We start from the raw sequence: 12258 nt of genomic DNA on the forward strand, positions 1-12258 counted from the left end.
AGGAATATTACCAAGCTCATTCTATTCCACAGTCACCTTGATACCTAAACTACACAGAGACCCAACAAAAAAAAGAGAGAACTTCAGACCTATCTCTCTTATGAACATTGATGCAAAGATACTCAATAAAACACATGCAAACTGAATCAAAGAACACATAAAAGATATCATCCACCATGACCAAGTAGGCTTCATCCCAGGCATGCAGAGGTGGTTCAATATACTGAAATCCATCAATGTAATCTACAATATAAACAAACTGAAGGAGAAAAACCACATGATCATCTCCTTAGATGCTGAAAAGAATTTGACAAAATCAAACACCCATTCTTATTTAAAGCCTTGGAAAGATCAGGGATACAAGGCATACACCTAAACTTAGTAAAGACAAAATACAGCAAGCCAATATCAAACTAAACAGAGAGAAACTTAAATCAATCCCACTGAAATCAGGGACAATCTCTCCACATCTCTTCAACATAGTTCTTGAAGTCCACACTAGAGTGATAAGACAACTAAAGGAGATCAAGGGGATACAAATCAGAAAGGAAGAAGTCAAAGTATCATTATTTGCAGATGATATGATAGTATACATAAATGACCCTAAAAATTCAACCAGGGAACTCCTTCAGCTGATAAACACCTTCAGCAAAGTGGCTGGATACAAAATGAACTAAAAAAAAAAAATCAGTATCTTTCCTGTATACAAAAGACAAAAGGGCTGAGAAAGAAATTAGGGAAACTACACCCTTTACAATAGCCACTAATAGAAACAGAATGGTGGATCAATGGAATCAAATAGAAGACCTGGAAATAAACCCACACACCTACAGATACTTGATTTTTGACAAAGACGCCAAAACCATACAATGGAAAAACGATAGCATTTCAACAAATGTGCTGGTCTAACTGGATGTCTACATTTAAAAAAATGCAAATAGATCCATATTTATCACCCTAAACAAAACTAAAGTCCAAGTGGATCAAATACCTCAATATAAAACCAGATACACTACTCCTGTTGAACTCATTGGCACAAGAGACAACTTCCTGAACAGAACACCAACAGCACAGGCTCTAAGATCAACAACCAATAAATGGGACCTCATGAAACTGAAAATCTTCTGCAAAGCAAAGGACACTGTCTTCAGAACAAAACAACAGCCTACAGATTGGGAAAGGATCTTCACCAACCCTTTATCTGACAGAGGGCTAATATCCAGAATATATGAAGAACTCAAGAAGTTAAACAGCAACAAATCAAGTAATCCAATTAAAAATGGGGTACAAAGCTAAACAGAGAATTCTCAATAGAGGAATATCGAATGACAGAGAAACACTTAAAGAATTGTTCAATGTCCTTAGTCATCAGGGAAATGCAAATCAAAGTGACCCTGAGTTTTCACTTTACACCCATCAGAATGGCTAAGATCAAAAATTCAAGTAACAACACATGCTGGAGAGGATGTGGAGAAAGGGGAACCCTCCTCCATTGCTGGTGGAAATTTCCAAAATACAATCACTTTGGAAATCAATCTGGTGCTTTCTCAGGCAATTAGGAATAGTGCTACCACAAGATTCAGCTATACCACTCCTAGTTATATATCCAAAAGATGCTCAAGTACACAATAAGGACATACGTTCAACCATGTCCGTAGCAGCTTTATTCATAATAGCGAGAATCTGGAAACAACCCAGATATCCCTCACCTGAAGAACTGATACAGAAACTGTGGTTTATTTACACAACGGAATACTACTCAGCAATTAAAAACAAGGAAAACATGAAATTTGAGGGCAAATGGTGGGATCTAGAAAAGATCATCTTGACTGAGGTATCCCAGAAGCAGAAAAACACACATGGTATATACTCACTTATAAGTGGATATTAGACATATAATATAGGATAAACATAAACATTCTAAAATCTGTACACCTAAAGAGGCTAAGCAAGAAGGAGGACTCTGGCTAAGATGATCAATCCTCACTCACAAAGGGAAATGGGATGGATATCAGAAGAGGGAGAAAACAGGGAACAGAACAGGAGCCTACCACAAAGGGCCTCTGAAAGACTCTACCCAGCAGGGTATAAAAGCATATGCTGAGACTCATAGCAAACCTTTGGGCAGAGTGAAGGGAATCTTATGAAGGAAGGAGGAGATAGAAAGATCTGGAGGAGACAGAAGCTCCACAAGGAGAACAACGGAACCAAAATATCTGGGCGCAGGGGTCTTTTCTGAGACTGATACTCCAACCAAGGACCATTCGTGGAGATAACCTAGAACCCCTGCACAGATGTTGCCCATGGCAACTCAGTGTCCAAGCGGGTACCCTAGTAAGAGGAACAGGGACTGTCTCTAACATGAACTCAGTGGCTGGCTCTTTGATCACCTGCCCCCAAAACGGGAAAAGTCTTATCAGGCCACAGAGGAAGACAATGCAGCCAGTCCTGATGAGAACTGATAGAGTAGGGTCAGAGGGAAGGGGAGGAGGACCTCCCCTATCAGTGGACTTAGGGAGGGGCTTGGGAGGAGAAGAGAGAGAGAGAGGATGTGATTGATAGGGGATGAGGGAGGGGCTACAGCTGGGATACAAAGTGAACAAATTGTAATTAATAAAAACAAACACATTTTTAAAAAAGAAAGAATTCAAGTGCTTTGAATATTGACATCACTGTGTTAGATACTGTGGAAGACAGAAAAGGGGGTCGGATTCCTAAGAATCCAAGATGCAGCTCAGGAAAGCACCACTTCCTATGTAGGTAGAAATACAAAAACACGTCATCCAAAACTAAGTTAAAGCAAACGGGAGAAATGTTACAGACCAGTAGCTACTTAACACTTATGTGATGTTATGTATACATATGTATGTGCTGTGCATCAGAAGTATACAGGACAGTCACCGGTCTGTCATGGAGGAGAAGCTAGCAGACCAAAGTTCAGGAGGAACAGCAAGAGGCAGAGGAGGGATATTCTCTTAGTTGTGACCTCTGTGAGGAAGAGGGCTGTGCAATCTACAGGACTGGCAGGTTGCAGCTGGACATGGCAATTAATCAGGCGACACAGAATTCAGTGACCCCCAGTTATAAACCGACTTCAAAGTTTATTTCTTTTTATTACGTGTGCCTGACCTATCTGAAGTAATTGCAAACTATTTAATTACCTAAGCAGACATTCAGGTCTTCTAATGTAAGAAAAATAGTTCGTTCTCATCATAAAATATAAGGAAAATTGCAATGTGTGAGGAAGGGGACAGCTTCCCTCTTGCAGGCTTTCTAATGAGAAAGCTGACCCTGACCCCGCCGCGTGGGAACACACTGGCTCACTGAGAGGAAGTAATGGGTCCAATTTGGAAACAGCTGCCCAGTCTAAGCGGCATCTACGAATACACAGAAACTAGGCGGCAGTCACATGCTATCACGTACGTGCTTCTCCTGACGATTGCTGTACATCAACTATGATGCAGATGATTAAATGATGCGATGTGTGACAAACTGGCAGAGACGACAACTCCATCTTTAAAATAAAAGCGGAGGACCACAGAAACACATCACTACCCACAGAGAACTTCCTTGAAGTGTGACTAGAAATGCGGATTGCTTCCATTATTCTCTTGTTTAATGTAATTCAACTGTTTCATCCACTTTCTTTTTCTTCTTTTTTTTTTTTAAACAATGTCTCACTTTGTAACCTAGGCTGGCTTCAGACTTGCAATCCCGCTGCCTCCGTACTGAGGCATGTACCACCACGCCTGGATGAATCTATTGCTTAAAAGTGAATGCTCAGTACAAACACAATCTCTTTTCCTTGAATTACCTCATCCTTTACGGATTTTAATTGTACCTTGTCTGCTGCTGCATCCAACTTGCTGTTCAGCACCTGGGCCTTTTTCAGGTACCGCTGTACATCCTGCAGGTCTCCAAATGTATAAAATTCCTCGGCCTGTTTAGCGTAACTCTCCAATTCTTCCAGAAACCGCTCACACCGCAACTACGCAAAACAATACCCATGCTTACTATTCTTAAAAATGAAAACCCCTGGGCACCAAGAAAAAACATTTAAGTATTTGAAAGGCTTATCAAAATTATTATATTTTTTTCATGACAAAAATATAAAGAGGGAAATCTAAAAGATGACTGAAGATCATCCTGAGTGAGGTAACACAAACCCAGAAAGACACACATGGTATATACTCACTTATAAGCGGATTTTAGCCATATAGTACAGGATAGACATACTACAATGCACAGACCCCAAGAAGATACGCTCAGTGGGCATCTTAGGCTTCATGTGGGCCCATTAGTTAGGGGAGTGGGAGATATCTTTGACACAGACTATGTTGCCTGCTTTTTGATTACTTCCCCCTGATTGGACTTCCCTACCAGACCACAGTCCTCATGTGAATAGATGTGCTGGGGTGTCTGGGTCAGGGGGGGCTCCCCTATTCTGAGGAATAAGGGAGAGGAGATGAAAGAGGGTAGGTGGGACTGGGAGGACAGGAGGAAGGGGCCTATGACGGAGATATAAATTGAATTAATTAAAAATAAAATAAAATAAATAGAATGGTAAAAAAATTAAATTTAAAATTAAGACTAAAATTCCTCTAGTTCCCTAGTTTATAAGTTGGCCCTAAACAACATAAGTTCAGATTCATTCACTAAAAATGTGTTAAAATTATTATCTTTAGTATGTTGAAAAAATTGATGCAAACAAATGACTGAGCATTTGAAAAGCAACTGCGATAGGGCTAGAAGAAAGATTAATTTCTTTAAGGACTATACAATGAACCGTGTCATTTCCATAGCATTTGTGAAAAACTGAACTTCTTCAGTTCTGCTGCTGCTGCGGTATCTCTTGAATTAGCAACACTGAATCAAGATATCCCAAAGTTACTGTTGTTTTCCATAAGCACTCATGACAAGAAATGTGTGAGGCTAATAAATCCAGGTGTGAAATATTAAAATTTTAATATTCCAAAATAAAACAGATGTGTGTGCTTCACATAAAAAAATACTTATTATAAAACTGTCACTGGCAAGCTATCCCAAAATTAAGTGGTTCTAAAAATATCTATTAATGAAATATTCAAAAGTCAAATCTAGGTTATTCAAAAATAGGATCTTTTTTCTATTTCATAAATGGTAGGTTGATTTCTGTCCTCTTTTCTCTTATTTCCCAGTAAATAAATTCATTGTTCTAACTTAATGGGTAAAGGAAAATAAAAAGAAAACTGCATCAATATTGTGTGTAGACTTTTGAAATAGGACACTTTATAATGAAGTATAGATGATTGTGGGCCACCTACAAATTTTCTAAGAATCAATTATTTTATGATTTAAGTATCTAATATTCATTGTTCATGTTTTCCACGTTTATAATGTTGGAAATAGCCTAGTTGTAAAATAAAAGTATTGGCCATAGTTTAAAAATAAAAAGTAAATTTAAATTTTAAAAATTAAGAAAAGAAAAATAAACATTTTTAAGTCTTCTTTGGTGTGATAGAAAAACAGGTAGCTTGTGTTCAAAGAACATCTTAACTGGTGATCTAAAATTAAGAATTCCAGTTTCTTCTATAAAATAAAACTGAAATTTTTTAACCTGAAAAAATTTGTTTATTTTTTTCACAAAAATCTGTAGCGTGCTAATGGCCTTCTGAAAGCTGTTTTGAAGGTGTCCCATGTTCATGCACTGGAAATAAAAATGGTGAGAAATGGAAGGCTAAGAGTGAGCAGGGTCTAAAGGGTGCTGGCCTCGTGTACACAGTAATTCTGTTATCACGGAAGCAGGCTAGCACAGGAGTCAGCTCCTAGGAGAAGAGCGGCTTTGGCAACTTTTCCTCCTTTCCTCTCGGTCACTCTTTCTTTTCAATGTGCCCTCGTAATTGCTTGCCTTCCGTTTTGAGCCAATGTATGGTACAGGAAGGCCTTCAGAGACGCTGGTCTCTTGAATTTGGGCTTCTCAGCTTCCAGAAATGTTAAAAAATAAACTTATGCTCTTCTAAATTACCCAAGCACGGGTCTTCCGTTGTAGCAGCACGAAATGGGCTGAGACACCTTGGGTCAGTCACCCTGCTAGCCCGTGGAATAGCAACAGATAATAAAAACGAAGCTCTCGGGAGCTGACCAGCCAGCCCCAGAGAGACCTGAAACCAACTGCAGTGGTTGAGTCTAGCGCTTGCATGTTAAATGGTGCAATCAGAGAAATGCAGAATTCACCTGCGGTCTAGGGGGCCCGCTCAGGAAAACCAGCTGAGCGTAACTTCGTGGGTCAGGGCAGAATACTACAGTGTGCAAGACGGACGTGAGAAACGTGCAGAGCAGAGATCTGCAAGATTCTTGGAGTTAACAATGCCAGGGGTTTGCCAAAAGGCAGGAGGCTGGGCTAGACAGCAGGCTGAGGTAAACTACAAACCTACTAGGGAAAAAATACTAGGTCGGGCACTTTGTTTAGGAAAGCCAGAGTGACCATGAGATATAAAGAAGCATGTCAGCAAGGGAATCTTCATGTTAGAGCAACAAATAAAAAAATAAAAAATAAAACAAACACAAAACAAACAAAGAAAAAAACCCCTTAAGTTAGTATCATAATCTGCGTAAGATAAATACTGTTTCATTGATGGTCACTTGTTGACAGTATTTTCCAACTTTTTTTGTACTACTTTGACAGGGTGTCATAGTGAATGGTTCTGGGGTTTTCTCAGTACTTTGTGAAGGAATCTTTCCTGAGTCATAAACTTCTGGAAACGCACAGACACTTTGAAGATGTCCAGAACAGTCTTTTCATGAACTTGACCCAAGGTTTTGAGAAGCTAAAGAAGCTTTCAAGCCAGACTGTGAGGTTCAGATGTGAACCTAATTTATTATTATGCTTTTATGTTAGTAAATCATATATATTAATTTGGGGAACACGAGCTATTATAAACCTTCTGAATGTTTTTATTTTAAGCCAAAATAAATAATAAACATTTAGTTAAATTTTGGAGCCATTTAATTATATTGGTATTTATTTAATAAAGCCCATATGTTGGGTTATTTAAAAGTCCAATTTTCAGAGTTTACTTTCTTGTTATACTTGTTTTTTGTGTTTTTTGTTTGTTTGTTTGTTTTGAGGTTTGAGTTCAATGAATCTTTTATTTTAAAAGATTTTTTTTTTTTGGTACATGTGGACAAAATTCAAACAATAGGGAGAAAACAATCTGATTTTACATCAATTTCAAGAGCTGCTTTGATCCAATTAGCCTTCTTTTTGTGTAGAGAAGGAGACGCAGGCTGGTGAATCAGAAAGAAAGTTGTCTCCCAGGCAAGTCTGTCAGGCTGGAGTCCTCTCCATTCCCCTGTGCTATATGCTAGCTACTTTACAGAGCCCCATTGTCTTTCTGGCGCTCTGCATTCGTGACATTTTGGTTAGAACTAATAACCTCAGAAAGCTGCTTCACCATTTTATTCTCTTAACCCCAAAACTATCCTGAGGGCCAGGCAAATATGCTTCCATTTCACTGACCAGAAAACAAGCTTAGACCAAAGGGGTGGGGAGGAAAATGAAAAAGAAAAAGTAAAAAATGACCTTCTAGGATTACAAATTCCAAGTAGTGGAGCCAGGACTCCAGCCCTCTAGCCTTTCAGTCCTGACACCACGGTACCAATGCTAACAGATTCCCATGCTTCTTCCTTCTTTCCCCAGGTAGTTGAAACACCACCTTTTAAATTAGTTAAAAGTCTCCTTTTCTCCAACATAATTAAAACACTAACATTCTTGAGGCTGAAAACTCCAAATCGGGCACGTTTCTGAAAAGAAACCTTTGCAGATGTTTCTTCAAGAGAGAAAGCACAGTGTGTTGTCTGCTCTGCAAATGTCTGGTTTTCAACTTGACTAAATTTTCTTCCTCAAGTAAGCCTGAGGAGGTGCGGAGAGGAAGAGGAAGATAAGACGGAGAGAAGGTAAAGGCAGCAAACTTTGAGAGGCAGATAAAGTTAGTCGGTGACACTGGCCCCACAATTTTTCTGAGTCTACCTCTAGGTTGTTAAGCCAGCTCCAAAACTGCCTTCAGGGATAATCTTGGTCATTTCCGCTGAGAGGGAGGAAATTGTTATACTTGTTAAGGCAGCTTCTGACCAGGTAATTATATTCACAGGACTATTGTAGTCTCTCTTATTTCTGAATTGTTACTAGATACCAAAAAAACGTTTGGAAATCATTTGTAAATATATTTGTTGAATGCGGGAAAAGAAAGAAAGAAAAATCAAGGAATGATCCCACATTGATTAGTGCATTGTGGAATCACTCTTTAATCATCCATTAGAAGAGATCCAATATGTGTTCACTCTTCTACTGAGACGACAGGAGAAAGCTACATGCACGTAACAAAGGTGTCCATAGCACTGTGCAAAGAGTTAGAAATTAAATATTTGCAGTAAATGAGAGTAATTTGAAAAATCTACAATTGCCAACCTTAAGGCCTTCTTGATACTGTTCTGTTTTATCTTTGATGATTTTCCTGTGCTCTTCAAAAATTTCTCCCATTCTGGCATACCACTGGAAAACACTGTTATTCAGTCTAATGTCTGCAGGAGAAAAGTTGATGCACTCAATGAGGAAGGCCAGGCAGTTTTTAGAATCCACTAATCTCTGTTCCAGCTCCATCATCTCAGTTGACTCCACTTTCTGAATGTAAGCCTGCAGGAAAACAAAGGTTACAGATTCCAGACAGCACTGTAAGGGTGAGCTCTTACCAAACACGCTCTTTGGAGAACACACTGCACAAATACAGAAAAATGTGGCTCAGACCTGGGGACCTCAGCACAATTTACTTCTCAACCATACCAACCACTTCACTACAACAATAGAAAGGAAAAAAGACATGTGAGAAGAGACTTAACACCACATTTAAAAAAACAAAACAAAACAAAAAAACCAGTGGGTGAGCAGGAAGGATGCCGTGCAGGATGATCAGACACCTCCTGAGCTATTGCGACTCTTTCAGTGTCATGCTTCGGGGCATCAGATATGTGCTTGCTGCATTTGCCAGGTGCTGGCAATGAAGTGACCATGAAGCAGACATGGCTTTTGCCTTCTTGGTGTTATCCATCTAATGAGAGGGATGGTTATTAGTCAAATAAGTGAGAATGCAAACTCTTGACACGGACCATGCTGCAAGGCGAGTCCTGCTGCTGCTTGCAGCATGTCAGTGTCCTGAGGCAGCCAGACACAAAAAGCAGCTTTCACAAACACATGTGGAAGAGGTAATGAGATATGACAGGTGGAAGGAGGGCAAGAAGGGGGAGCGCGTGCGTGTGGCCCCAGTAGCAAGAGGGAGCTTGCGTGAGGGTGTGAATGATGCCAGGGCTGCAGCAGAGCACCAAGGGAGGATGCTTACTTTTAAAGACTTCTTGTTTTTAACTATGTAGATGCACAGGCCTTGGGGAAGGTTAAAGTCACATGAGTGTAGTTGCCCATAAAGGCCAGAAAAGGGCCTCTGATGCTCTGGAGTTGGAGTTGCCAGTGGTTGCAAGCAACCCAAAGTGAGTGCTGGGAACCAAAGCAGGCCCTTTCCAAGAGCAGTATGCTTTCTTAGTAGCTGGGTTATCTCCCTAGGAGAATGTGGTTTTAAATTGAACTAAGATCCCACGGGACCTTTTGGGCTCTAGTCAATTGCCCAAACCAATGAAAGAAGGAAGGCTGTACCTAGTCAAAGCTTGTCACAAAACTACCTTGCTTGCATGAGAGAAAACATTAAGTCACAGAGGTTGAAAGAGGACCCTGGGTAAGATGATCAATCCTCACTTAGAAAGACAAATGGGATGTGCATTGGACATAGGAGAAAACAAGTAACAGGACAGGAGCTTACCGCAGAGGGCCCCTGATATACTACCTAGCAGTGTATCAAAGCAGATACTAAGACTCATAACCAAACCTGCGGCAGAGTGCAGGGAATCCTATGAAAGAAGGGGAAGTTTGTATGACGTGGAAAGGATAGGAGCTCCACAAGGACCAAATATATCTGGGCACAGGGGTCTTTTCTGAGACTGATACTCCAACCAAGGACCAGGTATGGATATAACCTAGAACCTCTGCTCAGATGTAGCCCATGGTAGCTCAGTAACCAATTGGTTTCCCATAGTAGGGGGAACAGGGACTATTTCTGACAGGAACTCAATGGCAGGCTCTTTGACCTCCCCACCCCCCAAGGGAGTAGCAGCCCTGCTAGGCCACAGAGGAGGACTTTGCAGCCAGTCCTGAAAATACCTGATAAAACAGGGTCAGATGAAAGGGGAGGAGGTCCTCCCCAATCAGTGGACTTGGAAAGGGGCAGGGAGGAAATGAGTGAGGGAGGGAAGGAGGGAGGATTTAGGAGGGAATGAGGAAGTGGGATACAGCTGGGATACAGAGTTAATAAAATGTAACTAATAATAATAAAAAAAAACATTAAAAAAAGTCACAGAGGTTTCAGAATGAATCTAGGATGTATGGCTACAAGATAAAAACACACAACCAACAATGTCCCAACACATAAGCAATAGACTGATTTAAAAACCATCATTTTCACAAGTAATGAACGTCTAGTCAAAATATGTATGTTTAAACTTAGCAAATCTGTTTCCTATAGAGCCCAATGACTGGGTTCATATTTTTCTTTATTTAAAATAAATAACTGATTTTTTTTTGCACTGACTAGATTTACCATATGGTTTGCCCTTTTTGGAATAAACTTTTTAAGATGCAGAGATATTTTTAATACCAAACAGTGAATCTTATTTGCTAATTTTGTTAAAGATTATTATACACAATAGAAACTCATATTGAATAACCCCAACTTCTTAAAGCCAGTAATGTCTAGGAAGATGAGCAGATGGTACTCTTCATAATTAATACTCATCTTTCCACAAGACTCTCTTCTGAAAAAGAGGAAAGCATGGCACAGTGATGGTTTATACTTAACAATCAGCCAAAGAACTCGTGGCAGATAACAACTAACAAAACATAAAAATGTCCCCCAAGACTGTATGAGCCTGGGAAAGTGTTCACACACTCAGAAATACGCCCAAGTACAGACAACTTTAAGTACGACTCTCTGAGTAAAATTAAAAATAGTTGTAAAATTTAGTTCCAAGCATTTTAATAAATTTTGTTTAAGCAGCAACTTGAAGAATATGTACATGTAACCATTTGAATTCTTTTTTAAAATTTTATACATAAAGAATGTTGAATGATTTTACACATTTCCAGGTTGAGTTAAATATTTTTTCGTTTTTTTGTTCCGAGGGGTGGCTGGTTTTGGGGGTTTTGAGACAGGGTTTCTCTGTGTAGCCTTAGCTATCCTGGACTCACTTTGCAGACCAGGCTAGTCTTGAACTCACAGAGATCCACCTGCCTCTGCCTCCCCGAGCGCTGGGATTACAGGTGTGCATCACCGAGCCCGGCTCAGTGAAACATCTCTAAAAGGGATCTAATTCAGATTTGGGGAATTCTAAAAAATAAAAAATAAATAAAAAACAAAAAGTCCATATCCCATAAAAGGTAGATGATATAAGAAAAACAAATGGAACTGCTATTAATTATTGTATATTACTTTATCTGCCTTGAGATGGAGTTAAAAGAAGTAACTAGAAAAATAACTAATGTGAAAATAGAAGGATTCAATGCTGGAAACATTTTAGCAGACCATCAGAGAAGGTGTTAGCATATTGCAAAACACATCCTTTTCAGACACAGCATAGTGGGTGCGTGAGGACTGAATATCTGCTGATTAAAATGAGAAGTGAATGCACACCTCAGGTTACCATGACCAGTCCTGGCAATGGCTGCTTGCACCGTGATGATTACAAACATTGTTCTCAAGAACATCCTGGCAGATGGCTGCATTCATTGCTCGAATACCTTTCACTATCCACGCCCTACTGTGTCCTCTCACTCTGACCTGGTTTGGTCAGTGAGATATTAGCTAATGTAACACCAGCAGAAAATTACTCATAGAGTAAGCATGCCTGAGTATCTACTGTGCAGGGAGGCTACTGGAGCTTGAGAGGCAAATGGAGCAGAGTCGATTGCCAAGGAATATTTACAGCAGCCAGCTCAAGTGAGAGCCAGCTGAACAAACTCGGTGCATACTAACAGGTGGCCCGATAGAGTGGCCCAGAAACAGCGTCCAGGACAGGCCAGCCTGAAGCACCACACAGCAGGCTTGTGAACGAAACATTTAAAACAGCCCGATGAATGCAACCCTCTGTCTTAACCTCCAGAATGATCTGTTTCTCTGTGCACGC

At 40.0% G+C, this 12258-nt stretch overlaps 1 protein-coding gene across 1 annotated transcript in view; it reads right to left on the minus strand.

Moving 5' to 3' along the window:
* Positions 1-12258, minus strand: part of Dnah7 (dynein axonemal heavy chain 7) — a 253456-nt gene that overhangs the window by 199228 nt on the left and 41970 nt on the right. Inside the window, exons 16-17 of the mRNA XM_060368356.1 lie at positions 8447-8671; positions 3842-3988 (exon numbers count right to left, since the gene is read on the minus strand). Of these exons, the coding sequence (XP_060224339.1) occupies positions 3842-3988; positions 8447-8671 (372 nt within the window). The remainder of the gene's footprint in view (positions 1-3841; positions 3989-8446; positions 8672-12258) is intronic.

The sequence above is a fragment of the Meriones unguiculatus genome, chromosome 15, assembly GCF_030254825.1.
Source record: "Meriones unguiculatus strain TT.TT164.6M chromosome 15, Bangor_MerUng_6.1, whole genome shotgun sequence".
In the NCBI taxonomy this organism is placed as follows: Eukaryota; Metazoa; Chordata; class Mammalia; order Rodentia; family Muridae; genus Meriones; species Meriones unguiculatus.